This window comes from Sapajus apella, unplaced genomic scaffold (genome assembly GCF_009761245.1).
Source record: "Sapajus apella isolate SASKATOON/1434 unplaced genomic scaffold, GSC_monkey_1.0 scaffold7, whole genome shotgun sequence".
In the NCBI taxonomy this organism is placed as follows: domain Eukaryota; kingdom Metazoa; phylum Chordata; class Mammalia; order Primates; family Cebidae; genus Sapajus; species Sapajus apella.
Genome location: NW_022436947.1, coordinates 42827014 through 42853580, shown reverse-complemented (window position 1 = coordinate 42853580; position 26567 = coordinate 42827014). Strand labels below are relative to the sequence as shown.

Sequence of the window (26567 nt, the reverse complement as noted above, 5' to 3'; positions counted from 1 at the left end):
AAAGTTATGCAAGTATTCCTTGATCAGTGCCTTGTGTTTTTTTCCTGATGTTGTAACCTTAATTCAAAATATTTCACTGAGGTTCTTTTTTTACAGAAAAATGAGTGTTCTTTAAAAATCCCAGAATATCATTAAATAAAATAGCTGTGAACTTTTCACATATTTAATCTTTTATGGATTCATAACATATTTTCTCAACATGTACTTTTACCAGCATGACCACAGTTTGACATATGTTGAATTATGTATTCTGCTTTATTCCAAAATGCATTTTACCTTTCTTCCATTTTGTGTCATTGAAATAACCAGCTTAGGTCTACTTAATTAGATATCTCATTTTGTTCAATTCTAAGAAACATATATATAGGAAATTGTGCATAATCTATGTTTTAGAAGTTAATATTTAAAATAAATCTACAGTTATGGTTACATTCTCCATTAGTTCCACAGATACATTTGGTATCACTTCAGAAAACAAAGCCACAGTTTGTTTCATATGATTTGTCTTAGTTCATTCAGGCTGCTATAACAAAATACCATAGACTGGGTGGCTTGTAAACCGAATTTAGTAACTCACAGTTCTGAAGACTGAGAAGTACAAGACGAAGGCATGGGCAGATTGGTGTTCTGTGAGGGTCTGCTTCCTTACAGACAGCCATAGTCTCACTCTAACTTCACATGGAGAAGAAGGGGTGAGAGGTGTCTCTCTCTAGAGCCTCTTTGATAAGGGCATCAATCCCATTCATTACAGATCCACCCACCAGGACCTAATCACCTCCCAAAGGCCTTTGGATACCATCTTTTCCTGGGATAATGATTTCAACATATGAATTGAGAGATGGACATTAAAAATACTTATATTTGGGTCATGTAAATTCTAACAATTGCTGCTATTTTTCTTTTCTTTCTCTCTCTCTTTTTTTTTTTTTTTTTTTTTTTTTTTTTTTTGGTCAATAGATGGAAAAGTAACCTGGGACAAACAACTATTTTTCCCACTTCCCAAATATGTACTTTTCAAATAAAAAATAATAGCCATTTTGCTTTAAAAATAACCATTTGTTTTTATTCATTGAAGATATTTTTAAATTTTTATTGACTCATGAGCTCCATACCTACCAAATATTTTGAATTCTAAGTATATCATTTAGACTTGTTTCCAGTCAAGGGAATATATGATGATAATTGATTATAGGATAGAACTCTTACCTATGCTCATACGTAGTATGATGAATTATCATTTTTCTGTTGCTTCAGCCTATTGGTGTAGGTATACCAACAATTAATTTAAGAAAAAGGAGACCCAATGTCCAGGTAACTGTGAATGAAGGTAGACTTAACAGTGCTTTCAAATTTGCTAAATCCAAGTTGAGATTAAGCTTTTGTTCTTAAAGCTTATAATTAAAGCTGCCTTTCCTGACATCAAGCTTCCAGAGCATGAGATGATGAGCATCATTTCTTAATAAGCTGGAGCAAAAATGTTATTAATGATGGTAGAGGGTATGTATTGGCTGACTAAAAATTGCAAAGTCAATTATGCAATCAGGTTAATAATCAGAGAAATCATAACGAGATGGCTTCTGAGAATTGTAAAATGAATGTCAAATCCATGTGATCCTAACAATTTGCTTGTAAATTGACTTCTAAGTGGAAATAAAATACAATTCCTATGTGACAGTTGCCGTAAGCTTTTAAGCCAAAATTTCTAAAAAGTGTAATTTTGGGTTAGAAATTACAGAAATTTCCCTTAGCTAATTAAAAATGTACCAAAGTGCAAATAAGTACTGAATTTTTATTACCTGGCAAACTCATTGCAAAAGCTTTTCCTTTTGGCAGCAAAACTTCAGTTATCATACACCTGCAGTATTTCTATATGTACAGTAAAACTATTAATAATCAGCATAAAAAGATACTTCCTATAGCTTAGTAAGAGAATTGCAGAATTTCAAAGGATGTTCAACATTATTTAAGATTTTATAGGTAAGCCTACCTTTTCTTTAAAAAGTTGGTGACATGAAGACTGGGCACGATGGCTCACACCTGTAATCCCAGCACTTTGGGAGGCCAAGGAGGGCAGATCACAAGGTCAGGAGTTTGAGACTAGCCTGGCCAACATATGAAACCCTGTCTCTACTAAAAAAAAAATACGAAAGAAATTAGCCCGGTGTGGTGGCACGTTGCCTGTAGTCCCAGCTACTCGAGAGACTGAGGCAGGAGAATCACCTGAACCCAGGAGGAGGAGGTTGCAGTGAGCGAAGATCGCACCACTGCCTCCAGGCTGGGCAACAGAGCGAGACTTTGTCACAAAACAATTAAGAAATAAAATTTAAAAGCTGGTGACATTAAAATGAAGAGACAATATGTTATTAAGAAGAAATGGATAAGCTATGAATTAGTAGAGCTGAGTATTAGTTTGGTTCTACTAATAGCCAACACTGTTCTTGAGCACTCCCTTAAATCCTGTAGTGTTTCAGTTTCTTCATCTGAGCAGGAGAATTGAACTGGTCATTAGTTTCCATCCTACACAATATATTCACCTAGGAAATTAATTGTATATATGTGAGTCCCCTGCCTCATCCTCTGAAAATTCTGATTTAATTTGACCAGTGATGGGACACAGGCCTCTAAATAGTTTTTTGTTTTGTTTTGTTTTGTGTTGAGACAGAGTCTTGCTCTGTTGCCAGGCTGGAGTGCAGTGGCATGATATCAGCCTACTGCAACCTGCACCTCCCAGGTTCAAGTGATTCTCCTGCTTCAGCCTCCTGAGGAGCTGGGATTACAGGTGCCATCACTATGCCTGGCTACTTTTTGTATTTCTTAGTAGAGACATGGTTTCACCATGTTGGCCAGACTGGTCTCATCTCTTGACCTCATGATCCGCCTGCCTCAGCCTCCCAAAGTGCTGGAATTACAGGCGTGAGCCACCGCGCCCAGCCTCTAAATAGTCTGTAAAGCACCCCGTGGAGTTCTAAAGTGCACAGCCACTGCAGTAGTTGAGAAACTTTAGCTCCCTTCCAGTGCTAGAATTTTAGAACAGCCTGAATTTCTTTTTGTTGCATATGAAAGTCTTCATATCTTTATAATTCCCATAAAGATTAAAATTGTTTATGCCTTTCTTGATATAGTAAATTGTTTTGTTACTGTCCTTGCATGTTTCTTTTTATGTATTAAGTAAAACTTTTTGCAGTCATGTGCATTTTAGTGAATTTTTGTTTATGCAGTAAGCTCAGATATTGCATGTAACTCTAATGATATAATTTAAAAATAAACAACCTGAAAATGGTTTATTTTTATTTTCGTTCTAAGAAAACTCAATGGCAAACTAGCAACCACAAAAGACTCCTCAACTTTGTTTTTCAACTAAGTAGCATTTCTAATAATAGTATCTAGTAATTAGTTCAATTTAAATTTTGTTAAAGAACATTATATTCTTTGGTTTCCACAAATGGTATGTTACTTATTTCCATTGATAATCCAATTTTACAAATGAGAAATACTAGATACTTAAAATATCAAACAAAAATAATGGGTATGCAGAGACTATATTCCAGTTTTTCAGCCTCTTTTACTGCTTTCTTATTAGAAGATTATACTTTTGAATTTTGTAGTCACTATACCCAGGATGGATGTTTTAAAAAATGGTCAGCTAGATTGCCATTTTGAAAGTAGAAGTTATGCATTGAGATTTTTATTTTATGATTTCATTTTCTTCTCTGTGTCTGTGTATGCTGGATTGGGACATGATCTTCATATTGCCAATTCTTCCTGATAATGCCTCCTCCATGCATGCTGTTTGGGTCTGCTCATGCTATGCATTATCCATTGCATGTAAGATGAATACTCTTATTTCTGTTTACTTTTTATTATTTTCATTATTTTGACTTTGTTTTGCACTGAGTTTGTTAAACTTTTAATGCTGATATGTTTGTGTGAAGACGAGTTATTTCACGGGACATTAAATGAGCAATTCTGAATAATATTGTAAACTTTAGAGTATCCTTTTGTTAGGGACTTTATAGGTTTCATTTTTTTAAACAAAGAAATTAGAAGGATTTCAACATTGTTTTTTATTTTCTTCCTTTAAAATATGCTACATCTCAACTGATCATTTCCTTTTGAGGCAGTAAGATGTCATCAGTATCTTACCAATACTGGTCAGCATTTTCACCTTTGAAAAATGTAATACTTATTTTTAGTATTCTAGAATCTTCTGATTATAGTGATAGACTACTTAGGCAGTGAAATTTTTTTCAGTTAAAGTACCAGATACAGTTATTTTTAAAAATTTATCTTTAAGAATGTTCATTTATCAAAAACCGTAGGAATCAAAAATTTTCATTTTTAGATGGAATTATTTTGCGAAGGAAGGCATTTTTGTTAGTAAATATATGGCATGTATACTGTGCCATTCAGCATCATGATAAGATATGCTTAATTTTAGTACATTTTTACTTATTGCAATTGTCCTTGGAAGTTTCTTCCTTAAAACAGTGCTTTAAAATGGTGACAGTCTGTTGAAAGAGCCTGTGAGGCTTATATTATTAAAATTTGAGTGACCTTTGCACTAATCCAGCACAGTTTGCATTTGTTACTGGTATCTAGTTATCAGATTAAGGTAATATTTTAATAAACATTAAAAATTCAATTTCTAAAATTTTTCAATTATGAAATTACATAATACCTATTATGATTTTATTGCTCTAGTGAGCGTTGAAATCTTAGTATGACATGTTACATTACTTAGAAACTTATAGGGGAATTGACTGTGTTTTGTTGTTTTATCAGATAGTTCAATGAATCTGCATTTTGCAATTGAGAAATTAAAATAATATCATATGAGATAAATTTGCCAGACTAATAGTATCATTTTATATAATGATATGAATAAATCAGAATCTATGTTATTCCCTAGTGTTCTTTACTTTATATTATAAACAAGCCAAAAGAAGCAATAGAAAATGTTAAAGTAGAAAACAGTATTCGGTGAACCTAGGGGTTATTATCCTAATAAGACTTTAATTATAAAAGCCAATCTTAAAATCTTTTTGACAACCACAAATTTTATCTTGTACATTCAGATGTCATTTGAATTATTAAAATATAAAATATCTTAGATTGAAATATATGAAGCAAATTTGCACCTTTGCTTTATACACTTTCAGAAGAAAGAACAGGTCAATAGAACGTTTTGCTTTGCAAATTTAAACATATTTTTGAAACATTTTCTTATATACAATTTTTTTTACAAATTTAAAAAATATACTTAGATATTGCCATTGTTTTATTGCCAAATAAGTTATCCAAAAAGCTATTTTGCCCCTTTCCCATGCTAATTAATGAAAAGAAAGTTGTGAATGGTTCCTCAAAAGTAATGTGCCCAAAGAGCTTGTGATTATAAATGCAATATCACACATAGCACTCAAAATAGACTGTCTTCACTTGGTGATTAAGATTTACTGCACTTAAAGCTCAATCTCTAGCTTTTATATTTATGCGTGTGTGTGTGTGTGTGTGTGTGTGTGTGTGTGTGTGTGTGTGTATGAAAGAAAATACCTTTATACAATTATTATTGTATCCTAGGTAAATACATTTTGCAGAATTAATTTCATAAATACCCATTGAATTACTTTGCACACAGCATCATTGTATAATGTCACATGTACTTAATTATTATTGTTTTCTGTGTAGAACCCCAAATCTCAGGAGCCAGTAACATTGGATTTCCTTGATGCAGAGTTAGAGAATGATATTAAAGTGGAGGTGAGTGGAATCAGTAATACTAAACACTTCCTCAGGTCAGATGCTGGTATGTGTTGAGCAGCTACCATGTGTTAACTTGTTTATTAGATACTGTATATGCAAAGGTGAACGTTCTTTGTCTTTAAAATTTTCTAAAATTTTCTAGATCCTGGGTTTTCCCATCCAAAAGATTATATGAAAAGGAATACATGTTTAAGTTGGGTTTGACCTTAGTCTTCTTTCTCTTTCTAAGGGTAGACATTTTAAAATTATTGTAATACAAATGTATCCTGTAAACTTCAATAAAAATCATAGAGATGGAGGATGTTGCAATAGCGTTGAAAGAAAATGTAGAAGGAGTCCAACCACCCAAACACATAAGGAACAACATGAGAGAAGCTGCCATGTTTGCCCTAATACATTTTACTTGGCAATCTATTTTATTTCAAAACCAAAATTGCATATTTCCTTCTCTGAAAGAGCCTTCCATAATTATAAAAGTAGTATATCAATATTAAAAATACAGTATATTATGTAATAAAGTATTTTTACATTAAGTATATGATATATGTTAGAGGTTTGGATTCTTGGATTCTCAAGAAGCTTGGAAATAGATATTTGTTATTTCAAACTATAACATCTGTTGTACTGATGATATATTTGAGGTATAGAGAGTTTAGTTTCTCTACAGTTCTTAAGCTAATAAGTAGCAGAACCTGGCTCCTGCATTCTAGAGTACAGATTTTTAGGATTTTTCCAGATGGATTAACTCCATTGCAAAAGCCATCATATTTCTTTTGTGATTTGTCACAGTGCGTTTTAATTATAGAACATTAGAATTTAATGATTTATTATTATTACCCTAGACTGTGGCCTTGTGTTAGGATGTTTAGGTGATTAATAATGTTTGTTGTAAAGTATTGGACATAATAAAGTATGATAAGGTAATGGGGATAAGGACTCCATTGAGTGACCAAAACAATCTTTTTTAGTTTCTCCAAAGCTCAGTTTCTTCTAAATCAATTAGTAATAGTGATTGAATGAAATAATACATAGAAAGGACTTAGCAAAAGACCTGGTTTATGATAAAGTCTTTATTATTTTTGAGCTCCTCATAAGTGCACACTCAACTTACATTAGAAGCTGTTATATACTCCTATTCAGACCCAAATATTTGAACTAAATTAGATGCATCACACATTCGTATTCTTCAAATTATTCCTTTTATCACACCAAGTTTGTTTACCTATCATTTGCAGTTCCCAAAAGCCAAATCTAAGTCACTGGTGGACTTATAAAAATATAAGTTGAGGAAACTTATGAGAATTTCCAGTAGACTGGGATATTAGTGTATAATGTGACCTGGCACATTTTTAAGGATTTGGAGTGTTCTAAAGGAGACTCAACTCTATATTCTTAAATCCAAATAGGTGTTTATAGTTTTCTCTGTCCTTTAGATTTTTTTTTTTATACTCCAGATATAAGAATTACAGACTAAAAAGTCTAAATGGTGCTCTCAAAAAATCTTTTCTCACATAAAACTCATTGTATAAGGCAGAAATGTGAAGCATTCCATGTTGTATGTAATTCTGTACGTATATATTTCTATGTCTCAGTGACTACTTTCCACTCCAGTGTGGCCAGCTGTAACATAATTGACCATTCGTTTTATCAATTTTGTTTCAAAAACTACCGATGGGTTGAAAGTATTTCATTAAAGGTGTTTTAGTATTTTAAAATCCTGTAAAATGATTCTAATATGGTAACTTAAAAATTCCCAGAAAAAACTGCAGATACTGGTAAAACTAACTTCCTATTTTTATTCTATTTGTTCTAAATAAGGTAAAAACCTTAAAAAAAATGTAATAGTCATACTTTGGCAGGTCAAGTTTGTTTCTGGAATAAAGTAGTTGTTTCATTTACTCTTAGATTCGAAATAAGATGATTGATGGAGAAAGTGGAGAAAAAACATTCAGAACTCTGGTTAAATCTCAAGATGAGGTAAGAATGGATTCTAGCTTATTCTTAAATAAAAATTATATCAAGAATAATTGATATTAGTAATTTTCCTGTTTTCTGTTAATCCACTGTTAACTTACAAAATAGCGATGCCTCTAAGAAACAGTCTTTCTTTTTTAAAGCACTTCTTAGCTGGAGGGATATTTTCATTAAGATATATTTTTAACTCTCTTTTTCTTTTTATAAAATGTTGCTTTAGATTTCTTGATGTTTTCTTATACATTAACAGTATATTATTGAAATTATATTTTACATCTATATATTTTATGAGAAATGGAACACAATATAATTTTGCCATGTTGTTTTGCAGCATGCCAATGTTGTAAAATTGAAGTTGATATTGTAAAATTGAAGTTGATATTTAATAGTATGTTTTATATGATTTGTCTGTGTGGATATTCTAATTATTGAGTTCCATATATTAATTATTTTGTATTTTTAGCTTTTTGTTTACTTGTTTCTGGCTTGATTTATCGTCTTTTACTAGTTATACCGTTTAAAATTTCCCAGCACTTAAATCTGAAATTAGACCACATGATAACACAGCTCCCCCACAAATAATTGATTTGTGTAAAAAAACTTACATTGCTTTATATAGCTCTTTGTATATGAAGAATATGTCTATTATCAGTCAAATGTGGAGTACATACAGACATTTATATATTTGAGTATTTGAAAAACATAGGTCTCCGAAGCTTTTGCGCCTGGAAATGTAATTTAAGTTTTTATGCATTACATGTATCCTTTTCCTCACAATCTCATCCTTTTTAGATGTAATACATTTCTCCAGAATTCCTCATCAGATCCTTCCCTACATAGAAGATGACCTAGAATCTGAATATGATCCTTCATTAGCACATGGCTTTTCCCATTTTAATATTATTACGAGTCCTTATTACAGAACACAAAGGGAGGTATATTTACATTTCAGTCTTTATTGAAACTTCAACTCTATTTACTTAGACTTTTGCATTCTTATCTCAGCTTACAAAGTAATTTTCTATTAACTCCCATTGATTTTTTTTCTCCTTCAATTTACTGCCAATTTTTCTGACAAATATTCATCTAAAGACTGCTTTTCTATCTTAGAGTTTTTAAATGCCTCTCATGAACACATTTGTAAAGAGATGTAACTGCTCATCTTCAATTACTATATTGCCTTGCACTCCCGATTTCTATGTATATTGGTATTTCAAGAAAAGTTATTTACTCTATTAGTGACTATGATTTTTATCACTATTATTTTATAGACATCCAAAACAATTAAAACATTGTGCATACATATTCTAATTTTAAGGTTATATCTTTCAAAAACTATATGTGGTCTACATATGGGGTTTGGCCACTATTATATTAATAGTGATTTATTAATATTTAGGATGTGACAGTAACCTTGTTTCTTCTAATTCTTTTAAGAATTTTACTAGTCCAAAGCCCTCTTCACCAACCCTGTTCTCCCTCCTGACATCTACAACACACACATAACCTACACATGCTCACACACAGACACACATGCCCACATCCACATTGTGTAGTTGTTACAATCATCAATTTGGTGTCATACGTTTGGCCAGCTTAAGCACCTTACCTCCTCTTTAAGACTTATTTCTTCATCAGTAAACTGCAGTATATAAATGTATATACTCCAGGGGTTGGATTCAGTGAGAGAATGACTGAAAGGTGCTTAGCATAGTGCCTGACACCAAGAAATACTTCAATACGTGTTACTTTTTGGTAAGAATGATGAAGCTCAAAGTAACCAAGCACATTAAAAATTATACATATGCCATCACTATACCTAATGGAAGACAGAATGTATAAACGATATAGCCATGAACGCCTTTAGTGCTGTATATCCCTTCCCTGGTGGATTTAGGTGTTTTCCTAACCTTCAATGATACCGAGTGGCCTCTAATGATACCATAACAATGCTACAAGAGTGACTTAATAAAAACAGTCATATGCTAATCATACATTTGGATCTAAGCAAACTGCATTCATGTTCTGATGTTGCCTATTACTCTTAAACATACTTTAGTATGGACATATAAGTGATAATAACCAAGTCACACTTCTTTCTAGAGATATATTGACAAAGGAAACAGGACATACACATGGACACCTGTTAATGGCACAGACTACAGGTAATTAACTGTATTTTATGTGTATTGTGTATTCCAGTGGATAAATACTAAGTTTTTGCAGTTTCACAAGCTAATTTTCATGTAATCTTCAATTGAAAAGTGCCCAACATGAAAACATTCAAAACTTATAGACAGATTTTTAAAATGGAAACGATGGAAAAAAGCTAGTGATATCAAATTTAGAAATGAAAATGTATGTGATATAAATCTATATATTTTTTATTTTTACATGAGAAATGTTGACAAATATCCATAATCATTTGTAGGGTTCCCTTCCACTGACTTCCTTTTTTAGTTGTTGTTTAGTTTACATTACTTATATTTGGGTTGCAAATTAGCCTAAAATATAAAGCTTATCTTATCATTGTAGTATCTGATATAAAATGTTTAGTTGATATTATTCACCCCCACTCAGTATCAGTTCTGTAATTCTGATTCCTCCCATTGGCTGGGCTTTGGAAAGTTGGACAACCTAATACCTAGTAATAATCTCTTGGAAATTTTCCATTCTTCAGCACTTACTCAATACTTCCTTCACTTTCTTGTTCTGATTCCCCGCTGAGGTCACTGCTTCCTCTGTGGTCTTCAGAGTACTGAGGGTGATATGAGTGTGACCTCATTACTCATTCTTTTTTTTTTCCTTTCTAAAATCTCCATCTTTGAATCTTATGCCACCAAACCACAGCACGTGCTATTCCTCCTCCTTAGCAGTCATGTCCCTCTCATTCCTATAAAGATTTCAGCTCCTGGCTCATTGTCACTCTGTCGTACTTCCACATAGTTCACTGTTTTTCAAACGATGCTATACCCACACTGGTATAAAACAAAATAAAAAATTATTTAATAAAATAAACTTTTTAAAAAAACCATAAGCTCAAAATATTTACTATTAGATTTCACAGATATAAAATTAGTGTTAGATTGCTATAAAATTTTCTAAATGCTTCCTCTCAGTTTCTGTATTTTGCTGTCAGGGGCTGGTAATAGATAATTTGCAAATAGGCTAGGTCCATGGAAAACACTGTAAGTAGCATTGGCATAGATGATGTTTCTAATACCTGGGCTCTCTTACTCTTGGCCTCCTCTCCTCAAATGACCTTGTCATCTCCCTACCTTAGCCACTGACTCCAAAGTTATATTCTGCAGCCTTTACAGTGTCAAGTCTGCAATGCCTTCATAGTCTTTACTTGAGAATTGTTCATCCAACTCCCACGTGACTGCATTTTAGCTTTCCATCCTCCCCTGCTGGTAGCCCAACTGCAGTAATCCCTTGACTCAAGACATGAAATCCATCAATCCCTTCTGCCTTCTTGCTGCCTTACCCTCTTCCATCTTTGTACCCTTTTTTATTCAGCAGAAATTCCTTGGGTTTTATGTTCACTGTCTTGCACACACCATCAACTCCTTTCATCATAATTGAGTTTGGCAAACAGCAAGTTGGCAAAATACCAGTCCTGGTTAAATTCAAATTATTAGCAATGCACACTGCACCCATACAGCTACAAGTGACTGAAGTAAAATACTCAGTAGCTGATGTATCACCTAAAATTCATGACCTCTAATCTCAAGTGGGCCTTAGTGGTAGTTGGTGGTCTCCATAATCCTGTAAATTTAGGATATTCATAGATGACTCTTGGTCACTTTACTCTCCAAATCTGTAACACTTTCTCATCATTTTGCTCAGGTGATGAATTTGCTTTCCATTTCAGAGAGAAAAATAGAAGTGATCAGAGAGAACTCCCACTATTAGGGTACATAACTACTTGCAACTGTATCTCCATCTTCTATCTTTATTTCTGTTTTCAACACAATCACAAGAAGAATCATAACCCTTGAGTAGACTGTTTCATTTCTCTACTCAGCTCCCACCAGTAAATTTGCCGTCGCATTCAGTCTGACACTCGAACTCTGGCATGGCCGTCAGTAGCTTAAACCATTTGACCTCAGTCACCATCAGCTCTGAATTTACCTTCCAGATTCTCCACTGAATAGTCCCTCGTTAAGCCACACTGTCCTTTTTTGCTACACATCATAAACACTGGCACCCATCTGCCTCAGAATTTTTGTATATGAAATTACTTGTGTTTAGAATTACTTCTCCCAAAGAATAACACGCTCATTCCCTCATCTTCCCATCTTTACTTACTTTTCATCTCTTCAGAAAGGCCTTCTCCAACAATCATATTTAAAATGTATAGTACTTCACCACACTCTATCTCCCTCCTCCACTTCATATTCTCCATAACACTTATCAACGTTAAAATCACACACACACACACACACACACACACACACACACACACACACAGCAAATCTTATTTCTACTGATTATCATTGGTTCTCTCACTAGTAAGTTCTAAGAAGGCAGGTATTGTTCCCAGCTTTATTTACTTCTGAATCACAAGCTTGTAAGACAGTGGCACATAGTTAGCAACAAATATTTACAGAATCCAAGAATTTCAGTTTGAAGAAATGGAAGAATTTTCCAATTGAAGAAATTTTCAATCTGTCTCAGCCTTTCAAATTCATATAATGGTATACACAACTTCCATTGCAATATTTAAGTATAGAAGTCTCTTTAACTACATATTAATATACATATAATATGTAGGCTGTGGTGGACTCAACTGTTTCTTTCCTAATAAAAATCAAATCAATTCCCCAGAATATACACATAACCTTTTATGGGAGCCTATGTTATTATCATAGGAACCTGCCTCCCCTCATGTTCCTAGGACGGCACGTGGAATACACATGGAAGAGGAAAGCATACATATTAATGTCATGATATACTACATGCCAGTCTTTCTTCACTTTTGTGGGGTTTTTTTTCTTTTTACATAATATTAGACCTATTCCAAAACACCACAATGACTGTTTTATTTTACTTTTTTTCATCAACTGATTCCCATGTCTAATTTCTAGGCATTTCTTTAAACTTGCACAATCTTCATGTCTATATACAAGTTACTCTTTTTCCTCCTTCTTCCTTGACTATTGCCATCTTTCACATTTTGGACAAACTTGTCAAATGGTGTAAAATGAGAGGAAATCTTGAAGGCCTGTCTCTTGAGAGATGATTTTATGATAAAACAAAGTGTTAGGGCATTGTATGGGAATGAGTTCTGTGCATTTGTTGCTTAGATGAACAAATTCTGAGAAAAACTGGATTCTTTCGGCCCTGCAGCGTGGTAGCTTGCTTTCCAACAGTATGAGGACACTTCTGGGTGTTTTATCTGTCTCACAAATGGCCTCTACCTTCAGCCTCTTTCCTGAGGTACCCAGTGATAATATACAGTGTGGGCAGGTTAATGTTCTTTTCTCAAGTTCATGTCACTTTTTGTTGACAAAACTTTCATCTTCTTCCATTTGCATTGAAGTTTAATTTGAACTTCCAAGTCTGATAGTCACTTCACACATTTCCAGCCCAACGTATCTGTCGTACCATTCCTGCCACTTCTGTCACTATACATATCACTATTCTCCGACAAGGCCCCCACTTTCCTACTTTTGCAAGCTTTCCTCACACATTGGCTTTCCAAGTCCCCAACTTTGGGCCAGATTACATCTATTTCCATTAGAAATACTTTCCTGAATCACTGTACAGATTCACAAACAGCGATTTAGAACAAAATATTACATCTAAGTTGAAGGAAAAAACATGATATGTTTTGATTGCATGAGTGAGGTACAAAATATTCATTTGATGATTTCTGTCTTCCTAGGTCTTGATCCAAGTACCATATTTTGAAATGTAATCAATTATTTTAATAGTATGTGTTCTGTTTTTTAGGGAATAATTTACTTTTATGGAGTAAATAAGTTGAAAAGTGTGTTATAGTCCACTTAACTCAGTTAACCATGTTTCTGTCAGTTATGAAACTGCATGGGCTATACCATTCATCTGATGGCCACTTGCTTTATTCAACTTTAATCTCTAGAAGGAAATAAAGCAATCTTGGTCTATCAGTTTTACAGGGACAGAGATAGCAAACATTGCATATGACAGCACCATTGACTAAGAATGTTGATAAAGATCTTATCTGGCTATATGTTGAAAAATTAACTTGGCTTGAGATGGACATAATTAAATTAAACATAGCTATGTTTTTCTATAGAACAGATTGTAGCTATTAAAAACAACCAAAGACTTACAGGCCAACAAAATGCATAGTAGATATGCCCATTTTAAAACTCCTATTTTCTTCCTCATGGGTTTCCACGCTATATTTATGGTATATTAGATGTAACCCAAGCTTACAGAGTGACGCTTTAGTAGTTGCATGATAGAACGTAATCGGTTTTAATTAAAACTTTCTCTTAGCAATAAATGCTGATGGGGCAATAAAAATGTCCTAATTTCCCTTGAGAAGAATTTGTAGGAGACAGTCTTCAGTGCTCAGTAATTCTGCTGTACATTTTGTAAATGGCAAGTGAATCATGAAAGGTTATCTTGTTGTCAGAGTGATTGCACTGCTTATTTTAATTTTAATCTCTGCCTCCACTTAGGGGAAGTTACCTATAAAATGAATATAGAAATTTGCATTAAATCTACATGCCATTTTATTCCCCTGACCTTTTCCCATAAGAAAAGTCTGTGAATTACTTAATGATGGAGATAGATTTTGGAATTGGAGGTAACAAGCATCCATTCATTTTGCTATCTTAAATTGTTTAATTAAATTGTAACAGATAAACCCTTGCTTTTTTTTTTTCTTTTCATAGAGTGAAATGTTAACATTTATAGTCATAAGAATGAAATTTTGAAATTTTATGTTTTTCCCTATTCTATGTTATCCGTAAAAATATATAATGATGTTTGGATATCCATTCTCAAAACTCGGGCTGCATGAGGCTTAAGTGATTTAAAAGATCTACAAATCCCTAAATCTAAAAGTTGAAATTATCACAAATTCAAGGATCTACACATGCCTAGAAATACTCAAAAGCCTAGATATGAAAACCCTTTTCTGCACATTACTAAAACTTTGGCTAAATATTAAAAGCAAATGCCGAAGGTGACAAAGTGGGTTGCATTAAACATTGCTTTTGGAAAGTAGTAAAATTGGATATTTTAGAGGTATCATAAACCCACTGTTCACAAGTTTTCTTCTATATTCAAACCACAGCAAAGATCATGTGGCTGTCTAGCACATGTGGATATGGAATAGTTATGTCCTACATTTGAGTATTAGCCAGCATGAGAGTAGAAAAATTAGACATATATCGTTGTGTTATTAGAAAGTGCATAAAATTCTGAAATCCTTTAACAATTCTAATATGTGTTTTATTATTTTATTTTATTATTAATTGGAATATCAAAATGAGTAAGATTACCTGCCTAACAGCTTTTTATTTTGGGCAGCCATTAAGGCAAGTTTTGATGACCGGCTTGTCTGAAACATTCTTTGTGTCTAAAACATTCTGAATTTGGCCTAAGATTTTCACCGGAACTCTCCTCTGCTTTGGATATCTACCATAAGACTGGAGTAGCCGCATGCTTGTTAACTACCAAACTGAAGATCTATTTTCTGTTGCACCTAGTAACAGTCTTCCAAATAATGTGGAATAGTCACAGTAAAAATAAACTTGAAATAAATACTCTGACCTAGTTTTACTATTGGGTACAAACTAATGAGTTGAGCAGACAGTTTCTATTATTGCAGTAAAGGAATCTGAATCTGCCTAAGAGTAGACACTAGAGAACGTGCCTAAGGATTAGAGTTTTAAAATACTGGGTATTTAATCTCTCAAAACAATATATTTTAGATGACTTTATGCATTGTTCAATAGTAATGATAATGACAAGGAGTGGTGGCTCATGCCTGTAATCCCAGCACTTTGGTAAGCTGAGGCAGGCAGATTGCCTGGGCAACATAGTGTAAATCCCATCTCTACTAAAATACAAACACTAGCATGGCATGGTAGAATGTGCCTGTGGTCCCAGCTACTTGGGCTGAGGTGGGAGGATCAATTGAGCCAAGGGATTTGAGGTTGCGATGAGCCATGATTGCACCACTGCTCTGCAGCCTGGGGGATAGAGTAAGACCTTGTCTCATTAAAAAAAAAAAGTAATAATAACTCTTCCATTTGTATTTTAACAGTGTCCATTTTATAGAAAGCACTTTGACAGTATATATAATACATTAGGAGGTGTGTCCAAATGGTATGATGTATTTACTTTGTTGGAACATACCCCTGATGTTCTACAATTTTTGTTTAAAACTGAAAGGACTTTAATATAATTTTCTGGAAATATAGTAGAGGGCCATGACATTCCTTCCTCGACTAATTTATAGGTTCATTCAGGAGCTTGCTTTCCACCTGTCTCTTCTGATTCCCTACAATGTAGAGAGCTAGATGACTCTGGATGGCAAGACCGAAATTAAGTACTGTATTTGCTGAATGCATTTTCTTGTCAAAGTAATATGTCTTTTCCTTCACATGAGGAAGATCTTTCAATTTTCCCATGAACTTGATGTGTCTTTTTTTTAAGTTATGTTTCATTTTTGTTTGTTTGTGTTTATGCTTCTCTTGTTTCTATTGCAGTTTGGCCTTGGTATTACCAACCTACAGTTTTTACTATATAAAAGCCAAAATAGAAGAGACAATAACTCAGGCCAGATGTAAGTACTGTGAAAGTGACTTCAGGGTCCATTTGTTATCTCCTAGTATCAGATGTTTAAATACGTCTAGATTTTGGAATACCCAAGGCTTATTAAATATTTTAGTAGGTGTTATTACCAAATCTACAGCAATGATTCTAACCCATTCCAAACATGCAAGGAACAAGAAATATTCTACATGGATAGAATATGAGCAGGTACTCCAGTCTCACTGGCAGTCCCCACCGCCCTTCCCTGCCTTGCTATGTGCTCATAGAATCATTGCAGTGCTGTGTCCTGTTGCTGTCGTTTTAAGGGTCTGCTAGCTGGAGCAAAATGTTTCACGTGCTACTTATCAACTTATTCTCTACTCTCATGGCATTGTGCTAGTAAAGCTTTTCCTTATCTTTCCTTTTCTTTTTGTTTCTTTTTTTTCTTTCCTTTTTTTTTCTTTTGCATTTGGCCAGAATAATATTGTGCTTCACATCCTCTACTTCTACTTTGAATAAATAAAATTGCGCTGGTCTTTGGCTTTGGTTTGGCAATTAACTCTTTTTCATCATCCAAATTAATGTCTCAGTGATGCAAATGGATTAGTTTTTTTTTTTTTTTAAGCCTCATTTGGAATGTAGAATAATTACTAATACTAGTGCATACTTCAAGTTATTGTTTATTTTGTTTTGGGTGACTAGATTTTGTGAAGTAAAATGACCATCATATCCTTTGCACATTGCTGATTATTATTGCTAACAACCTCAAATTTTTCTGTGAGCACGAAGTAAAAAACTAAACAATACCAAAAATACACATATATGTTTCACATCTGATCTTAAAGTAAGCTAGAGTTTCTTTCATTTCTCTGTCTGTCCTTTTTTGCTCTCCGCAGGCCTCGTGTTCATAGTGCATTATACAGAGTACCTTTATATTTCCACTTTCACTTGATAGATAGATATGATGGTCTTTTCACAACCAGCAATTCTGCATGAGCTAGTTCTTCAATTGATAAATGAGGGGATAACTAGTGACTCTTTGATTGGTATATGCTTATGTTTATAGCCTGATGTTATTGGTATTACACCTGCATTAATCACTTTGCAAAACAGACCCTTGAAATAACCACAGTACAGAGAGGGTTATCTAGTAATAATGGACAGGACATACTTTCCAGTCTCCAAAATATGTCTTTTTTTCCTAGACTACAGCTATACATAAATGAACCTTTGATCTATGCACAATATTTTTATTCAAGAAAGTCATTGAATAAAATATTGTTTGTGACCCCCTTTGCTTTACCCTCTTTTTTTTTTGTTTCCCTGCTTTCTCTTTCTGATGGATTTTCACAGCAAAAAAGGGCAAAATGAAGGGCAAGTATTTTCTTGTTGCTCAATTTCTTTCTGTTTAGTACACTTGACATTTCCACTGATATTTTCCTTCCCATTGGATATTATCCTCTGTGCTTCTTATTTGCTAAATTTTCCTTCATGATCACTTAAAACTTAGCAGCAAAAAATGGTAGAAAGAATATGTTGTGTTTTCATATGCAATCTGGTTCACATTCAAATTTTTTTCTTGGACTTAAGAAGTTTTGTATTGTGTCCTTCCACATATTAATTCACACCTAATATGAAGAATGTTATTAATTCACTAAAGGCATTAATGAGTTTTTTAACATTGTTTCCTGTATCATAATTTTGGTAAGCTGTTTAGATAATTGGTGCTTAAATAAAATACCTCTGGTATAACATTCATATCAATCACTTTTTTAAAGATACTTGGTTATAGTAGGCTTCAATCAGAAAATTATAGACATAGCATTTTCTTTGAAATAACTGTTGTGATCCATGTAATGAAGTTAATCCATGTTATAATTTTACTATATTGGGAAGCATTGAGGACCTTTATATTCATTGATGTGTTTCCGTTTTAGGACGTAAGTACTCTATTTTCAATTTTTCTTATTAGGTAATCTTTCTCATGCCTTCTTATTGTTACGGAATCTCTGGATATATACTCTGAATTACCTATCTAATGCTATAACATTATCTTTGCAGATTCAGAAACCCTGAAGCCAGATAATTTTGAAGAATCTGGCTATACATTCATAGCACCAAGGTGGGTTTTGTTTTGTTTTGTTTTTTGATACATCTTGTATCAGTAGCTAGGCCTTCAACAATAGCTTGGAATTGGGTCAAGACTGCTCTGGGTTAATTCCATATCATATTATGGAATCAAAGGAAATAATTATTTTAAAACTGAAACAAAATATTATTTATTCATTTCTTTACTCATTCAAATATGGGAGGCCAAGATGGGCAGATCATGAGATCAAGAGATTGAGACCATCCTGGCCAACATGGTGAAACCCTTGTCTCTACTAAAAGTACAAAAATTAGCTGGGTGTGTTGGCACATGACTGTAGTCCCAGCTACTTGGGAGGCTGAGACAGAAGAATCGCTTGAACCTGGGAGGTAGAGGATGAAGTGAGCTAAGATTTTACCAGTGCAGTCCTGCCTGGTGACAAAGTGAGACTCCGTCTCAAAAAAAAAAAAAAAAAAAGCAATTACTGTGTGCTAAGCAATGTACACTCTGGGAAACAAACATGGGAATAAAATAGACATAGGCTTTGCTCTTGTAGGACAAACAGCGCATCCAGCAATAATAGAAAATTGTGTATTTGTACCTGTGAATATATTTACATATATAAATACACATATATGTACCAATATTTATGTGTATCTATACAGTTATGACTAGAGTGAACATAATAATGGAATTTGTTAATGGTGTAAAGCAACTTTTTGGGAGAACATGTTTACAGTGGCATTGCTTTACATAGATTTTTAGACACACTTCATATCCTCCTACCCAATTTAATTTCTCTCTCGTATACTCTGCTTTCTTTATCTCATATGTCCATCTTTTTCTCCTATCTTGAGTTTTTTGTAATTATTTGAAACTATTCAGTAATCCAAGGCTGTTATTTTTCTTTCTTTCCTCAGTTTTTTATTCCTGCTCTATAGCAGACATACAATTTTCAAATATAATTCCTATTAATCTGGGATAAATTACTGGGAACAATTGACATAGAGGCTTGGATTATTAATTTTTTACTTTTCTTGAATTAACCCCAAAACCCAAAGAAGATGCATATAAATTGTTCTGAGTTACCCTTTTATTTCTGTAAAAGGATATTTCTGAACTGTTTCTACTTTAACACAGTGAATATGGATTTTTTGCGAAATCTCTGTTAACAAAGCATGTTCTTGGCTTTGTGAGTGCCTCTATCCTTGAGAAGCTTCTCTTGCTTGTATTTCCTTTAGTATTTGATACTGTTGATCATTCTCTCCTTTGTACTTCTTGCTTTCTCTTGCTTGATGACACTACTATAATTTTCTATTTCTCTCTCTGGCTGCATATTTACTGTCTCTCTCATGAGTTTCATTTCCCCTGCTGATCATGTCTATGAAAGGGCTGCACAGGGTGCTAAACTAGGCTATCTTTTTATCTGAGACTACATTCAGACCACAAGCCATGCATCTGTTCCCTGCCTACAGGTTACGTTCATGACTCCCAAATCTATATGATGGCCATAAACCTCTAGAGACAAAGACGTATGTGTTTCATTGATATTACATTATATTATTTGATTTTATATTGTATCTATTTCCAGACACTATGTCATCTTTACATATCTCAATATGAGACAGTCATATCTCATGAAAACCAGGCAAGAATCTCTCTTCAGTGTGCTTCAGATTTAGTATCTTATAAATATTTGTTTCCTTTGGAAAATTCTACCTATATTGCCTCAGAGAAGAAAATGCCAGATTGCCAGTGAGCAATCTTGAAACCTACTAGTTATCCTTTTCTGCTTCCTTTCCCTTGTATCTCACTTCTAATTCATCACCACATCTTGCCAATTATCTTATGAGTATCAAGTGTATCTGTCAATCTCAGCTTCCTCTGCCCTAGTCCAGGCCACTGGCCTCTCTCACCTAAACTACTACATTTGCCTCTTAACTGATCTCCCTACTTTTGTATTTTCCCTGTATTTCCTAATGGTGTCTTTGTTCTGTACCAGAGAATCTCTAAAATGTGAAAAAAATCATTTTCCCCATCTGCTAAATACGAGCCAGTGGTTCTATATCGTCTTCATGATCATCTGTGCTGTATATTATAGATTTCAAATGCTCTTCCGCCAGGTCCTGGTTTACTGGTGTGCTTCCCCCACACTCCATACTAGGGCCCATCAAACTACAGCCTATAGATCAGCTATCAGTTGTAAACATAAAGTTTTACTGGCACACAGTGATGCTTATTTTTTTATGGAATGGCTTTGGCTGCTTTCTTTGCAGAGACAGGGTTGAGTAGTTGTGGCATAGACTTTATGGGCCACAAAATCCTAAATCACTTGCTACGTGGCCCTATCAGGGAAAGTTTCCCTACCCCTACTCTAAATTCCAGCCATGCTAACTTCTTTCAGTTCCTAAATGTGCTGTTACTCTTTTTGCTTGGTTTTGGTCTTACCTTCTTTCTTTCATTAATTCTCTTTTCCCTTTTGGAAAGGAGATGTATATCACATATACACATGCATGCCGCTCCCTCCTAAATCCCGACTTAAAAGTTCCTTGATGTGGAGATTTCTTTCCTTTCTTTACTGGTGTATGCAGACTTGCTGCCTGCTTCATAGAGTTCTGTATTTCTCTTGGGGAGCACTGGCCACATTTTATTTACTTTCCTCAACAGACCATAACTGTGTCTATTTGACTTAGCATTCAGTGCCCCAAATTGAATCTGTTGCTGGCACATAGTAGGTGCTGAACTGGAGAATCTATAAATATATAAAGAATATCCTTAAAAGTTATATTACTAATAATACCTGCAATCTTATTAGTAGTTTTTGGTCACAAGTAACTTTAATCAATTTCAAGTTACTTTGAATTACTGAGAGCAACTTTAATCCACTTTAACTAGAAAGAGTTTTCTCAATATTAAAGGAAAAAAAAACAGGGTCCCACAGAATATTAACATAGCAAAAAATGTAAGAAGAGATTGAAATTAGGCCTGCTCTGTTGGCATGACTATCCACGTCAGTTATGTGTTGTTCTCTGCAGTTTCTTCCCTTGTCTCTCCCAGTTATTAAGTAGTAGATTATGCATATTGGCTTTGTCAGTGTAAGACAAGGTGAAATCTAGGGTAGAATCCAGATACATAAAGAAAGGATGGATACATCTCTCAATTCTAATTCATAATTCATAGGCAATGGATTTTGTTTAATCCAGCAGTTATTAGTGTATGAACCATTTCTGTGGTCAGTGTCACATTTCACATTTTTTTTTTTACAATGAAAAGTTTTAAAATATATTTACATATATGTACAACTACTACTATAGTTAATTTTAGAACATTTTCATCACTGTAAAGAGAAAATCTGTAACCTTCACCGTTGCCTACCCATCCTTACCCCAACCCTCCCCAGACCCAAGCAACTGCTAATCTGTTTTCTGTCTCTTATGGCTACATGCTTGCTCTAGACATATTGTGTAAATAGAATAATACAATCTGTGGCATTTGCATCTGGCTTATTTCACGTAGCATGATGTTTTCAAGGTTTATCCATGTTGTAGCATGTATCAGTATGTTTTTATAGCTGAAGGATATCAATATATCTTACTAAAAGACTGGAGTTCACTAAAGTGTTTAGGGCAGGACAAAATACTTTAGAAGGAAGAATATTTCACTTGTGGGACAAATACTCTTCCTTTTCAAGGTGGGGCAAGCCAATGAATGTCCACTTCAATGTATATTAAGCCCTTTATGTGCTTGATTTTATATATACATAAATGTGTGTGTGTATACATATATATGTATATATATGTGTGTGTATATATATATACATATGTATATATATTTACGTATTTTAAAACATATACACACACACATATATATGCACCCACACACACGTGTGTGTATACACATATATAAAATTTTTTGAAAACATGTATACACACACATTTTTTTTTTAATTTTACTTTAAGTTCTGGGATACACATGCAGAATGCGCAGGTTTGTTACACTGGTATACATGTGGCATGGTGATTTGATGCACCTATCAACCTGTCATCTAGGTTTTAAACCCCATATGTATTAGGTATTTGTCCTAATGCTCTCCCTCCCTTTGCCCCCCATGCCCCAAGATTTCTGTTTTAATTGCTATATGAGACTGCTAAATCTATGATATACAATGATAATAGTATAATAACTACAGCAAAACCCAATATTTATTGAGTAGCCCCTGTCCAAAGACCAAATGTTTAATTCACATTGTCTGTAATCACCACTTACTGGCAAAAAGTATTGGTCCATTACAGAGGTGAGTAAATGGAAGTTACAACAAGTTCAATGGTTTGCAAAGTCTTATGGCAAATAAGAAAAAAATCGTGTTTTCACTACTTTACTGACCCTATAAAGTTTCAATTTTAATACCTAATATCTCAAAATGGTTTTTTTTTTCCCAGAGATTACTGCACTGACCTGAAAATATCAGATAATAACACTGAATTTCTTTTAAATTTCAATGAGTTTATTGATAGAAAAACTCCAAACAATCCATCATGTAAGTAAGCATTAATTTGAAATGACTGCTTAAGTGTGTTTCTGTTGGTTTATAGTATATCATAGGATATGATAATCGTGTTATTTTATTATGTTCTGCTGGTTGTTTATTTAATTTATAATTTTCTAATAGTAAAATGTGACAATTTGATCCTTAATTTTGCATACTAAAGAAATGTCAGTTAAATCAAATTTTCAAAACAAGGTAATAGATTCTTGCAAATGGTTAAACGTAAATGTGGCATGCTCATGTTAGCGCCTCTCAAATTTAGGAATTTTAATTTTGAATGAACTTTTGAAGACTTTTTTTTATAGCATTTTGCCTGCTATATAGAGGAAAACATACATTTTTATAAATTTATTTACATCCTTCAAATAATATAATGAGTTTTAATATGGGTAGAATAAAAACCAAAGTATAAATAAAGATATGCCACTTAATGTGTTTTTTCCTTCCTGACATTCTATTTGGATCACAAGTTAACTTCATGTCTTAAAAAATTATGCTTCTGTAATTTCTCATTTATGAGGTAAATCAAGTTAAAATAGACAACAGAATGTTAGTAATTAGTTTTTAACCATTATATTTGTCTTTCAGGTAAATTCACATCATTCATAGTCTAAAGTTAACAAAAAATGCTGGATTTGGGGCTTTTAATCATTAAAAAATCTAAATCATTTTTCCTCCTAAAAATATTTATTATAAAAGTGCTACCAGAACAAATGCCATACAAATGGGAAATAAGAGGAAAACCAAATTCATGGCAAAATTTATCTTCATAAATATAATTTGAAAAAAAGAATAAGCACACACAATTGACTTTTTTGTTCTCTCTGAAAAAGGAGTCTCTGTTCTCTCTCCCTCTCTTCCTCCTTTTCCTTCTCCCCCTCCTTTGTTGTTTTTCAATTGTTTGTCCTTCTATCAGGAAAGGTCAAACAACGCACTTTATCAGTTATCAAAAAGACAAAGCCCTTCTTAAAGGTGCCTCTTAACTTCAATTTGTTGCATATGAGAAGAAATAACTTTCTAGCACCTTCACTTGAGCATAAATTAGTTAGTGGCTTCCGTGAGCCACACTGAAAACTTGTCATGGGAGCCGAAGTCTACATTGATCATGCCTTAATGTGATGATTCCAAATCTTTCTACCCAGTGTGAGCTGACTGAGACTGAGCCAGTGCCGCCTTTTTTTTTTTTTTTTTTTTTTTGAGGTGGAGTTTTGCTCTTGTTGCTCATGCTGGAGTGCAGTGGCACAATCTTGGCTCACCACAATGTCTGCCTCCTGGGTTCCAGAGATTCTCCTGCCTCAGCCTCCCAAGTAGCTGGGATTACAGGCATGCACTACCACACCTGGCTAATTTTGTATTTTTTAGTCAAGACAAGGTTTCTCCATGTCACTCAGACTGGTCTCAAACTCCTGACATCAGGTGATCCTTCTACCTTGGCCTCTGAAAGTGCTGGGATTACAGGCATGAGCCACTGTGCCTGGCCGTCAGTGCCTTCTAAATGTTATTTTATGTTATTGTTTATTACCTCTTATTGAGTACTAGGCATTTCTAATAGAGGACTGTAATAAAGTTGTTGAATATTCCTTTAATTGGATACCAAAATTATGAAACACTCTCATATTCCTTGTAAAAATGAGTTTATCAGAAATGTTTTTCCTAACATGTAACTTTTCAGAACACCATGAAAATTGGAATCATTCCTTTTTTTTTGTTTACTGCTTCTGGTTCCTAGGGAAGTATAAATACATTTAAACAAAATAATCTCTTCCTAATCCATATTGTTGTCTGTTCTTTAATATCTTTCATTTCACTTCGCCTTTTATCTGTCTCCTGTGTAACCCAATAGACGTTGTTTGAGGTTACTGTATATTCATGTAACAAATCGAGAATTTGTAGAATTTTAGTTACAAGATTTCTGTGACAATATTATAAATTATTGATTGTTCTCAATCATGTCTTTACCTTATATTGTTAAATGATATGTTAAACTAACTTTAAAAGTAGATATCAATGACTGAAATCTGTGATCTAAATAGGTTTTGTAAAACAGGGGGCAGTCAAGTTTAAGTTTTGCTTTGTCAAAGTACTTAATCCATTGGTGAAATTACAGTGAATACCTAATATTTAAATTACCTAAAGTTTTATGATATAAAGTGCTGTCTTCTACTTATCCCCCTCTTCTTTGTTTATGAGATATTGTATATTTATGTGTATATAAAATGGTAAAGATTTCTGGACACATTTTAGGCTTGGGGCACAATGAAAAGAATAAAATTATAAAATTACTTGCAAGTTTGTCTTATTTTATGAATTAGACATAGAGTCTATTTTGTTTTACCTAAAGGGATTAGAGGCAATTAGAACATTTACTTTCCAAATGAACTGTTTTTTAAATGATTCAGTTTCTAAAATAATGTAGTGAAAAAGAGTGTCTAGAATGAATTAAAATGTACTCCAAAATATGGATTAAATTTGTCCTTTAATCTCATGTGTAAGATATATTAACTTAAAATAATTAAAAGCAACAAAAATTTTTCCAGCCTACCTCATGCCCACCTTGTAGAGTAATAGGATGTTAAGAACGTATATTCTTTATCTGAGAAAAGTCAAATTTTATCATAAATATGAAATTTCAGAGGGTCCCTTTTAGGTTATTCCAGAGCTTCATGGTTTAGAGGAATGGAGAATGGGAAGAAGGCAGAGGTTTTTGTTGAAGAATGTATAATAATTGACCTTTGATCCTCATAATTTGTTTCCTCAATTATCTTTATACTTGGGCTTTAATATGCATTCATTATTCCAGAAATGACAACCTATTATCTTCTTTGATATTGGTTCTTTGACCAGTACAAGCAGATTTCAGAATCATTCTTGGGATTGTACTGCTCTGTGATGCTCATTCCATTCCTTGCTCCTCAATATATGGCACTGAATTTTTCAGTCTTACGTACTCCAAGATTATCCTGTGTTTTGATATTTATGATAGAAACGAATTAAAATACTTTTCTTACAACAAGTGAAAGTGAAAGTAGACAGTAACTTTTTGTTGAATGTTTTTACTTGACAATTTCAGAGGTAGTTCTGTTTTTATATATAGAAATTGTATATACATGTATAAAATTCTATGTGTATGTGTGTATACATCAAATTGTCATAAAATTATGATGGTTGGGAATCACCATCCTACCATACAGAAATAAAAACACAAAAGGAAGACTATTTCCTGTTCCTTAGCATAGTTTATTTCATAGTTCGATAAAGTTTACATGTATAATTTGCCTCATTTAGAAGTGGCTTTTCTACCACTAAATCCATTCATTTCCTGGGAAATGTGAGGAAAGATGAACAGTATAAAAATTACAAAGAAAATGAATATGGAATATATTTTAAAATTCATAGAAATATATACTCTAAATTGCTTTTCAAAATAGAAAATATATT

General features: G+C 33.4%; 1 protein-coding gene across 10 annotated transcripts in view; it reads left to right on the top strand.

Moving 5' to 3' along the window:
* The window catches only part of CACNA2D1 (calcium voltage-gated channel auxiliary subunit alpha2delta 1), a 487462-nt gene that overhangs the window by 435692 nt on the left and 25203 nt on the right, over nucleotides 1-26567 (top strand). For 3 of the 10 annotated variants that reach the window (XM_032276448.1, XM_032276456.1, XM_032276457.1), the window contains 8 exons: nucleotides 1255-1311; nucleotides 5686-5757; nucleotides 7666-7737; nucleotides 9838-9899; nucleotides 16449-16525; nucleotides 17848-17868; nucleotides 18556-18616; nucleotides 23023-23120. In XM_032276448.1, the coding sequence (XP_032132339.1) occupies nucleotides 1255-1311; nucleotides 5686-5757; nucleotides 7666-7737; nucleotides 9838-9899; nucleotides 16449-16525; nucleotides 17848-17868; nucleotides 18556-18616; nucleotides 23023-23120 (520 nt within the window). The remainder of the gene's footprint in view (nucleotides 1-1254; nucleotides 1312-5685; nucleotides 5758-7665; nucleotides 7738-9837; nucleotides 9900-16448; nucleotides 16526-17847; nucleotides 17869-18555; nucleotides 18617-23022; nucleotides 23121-26567) is intronic. The other 7 variants (XM_032276449.1, XM_032276450.1, XM_032276453.1 and 4 more) reach the window with 7 other exon arrangements.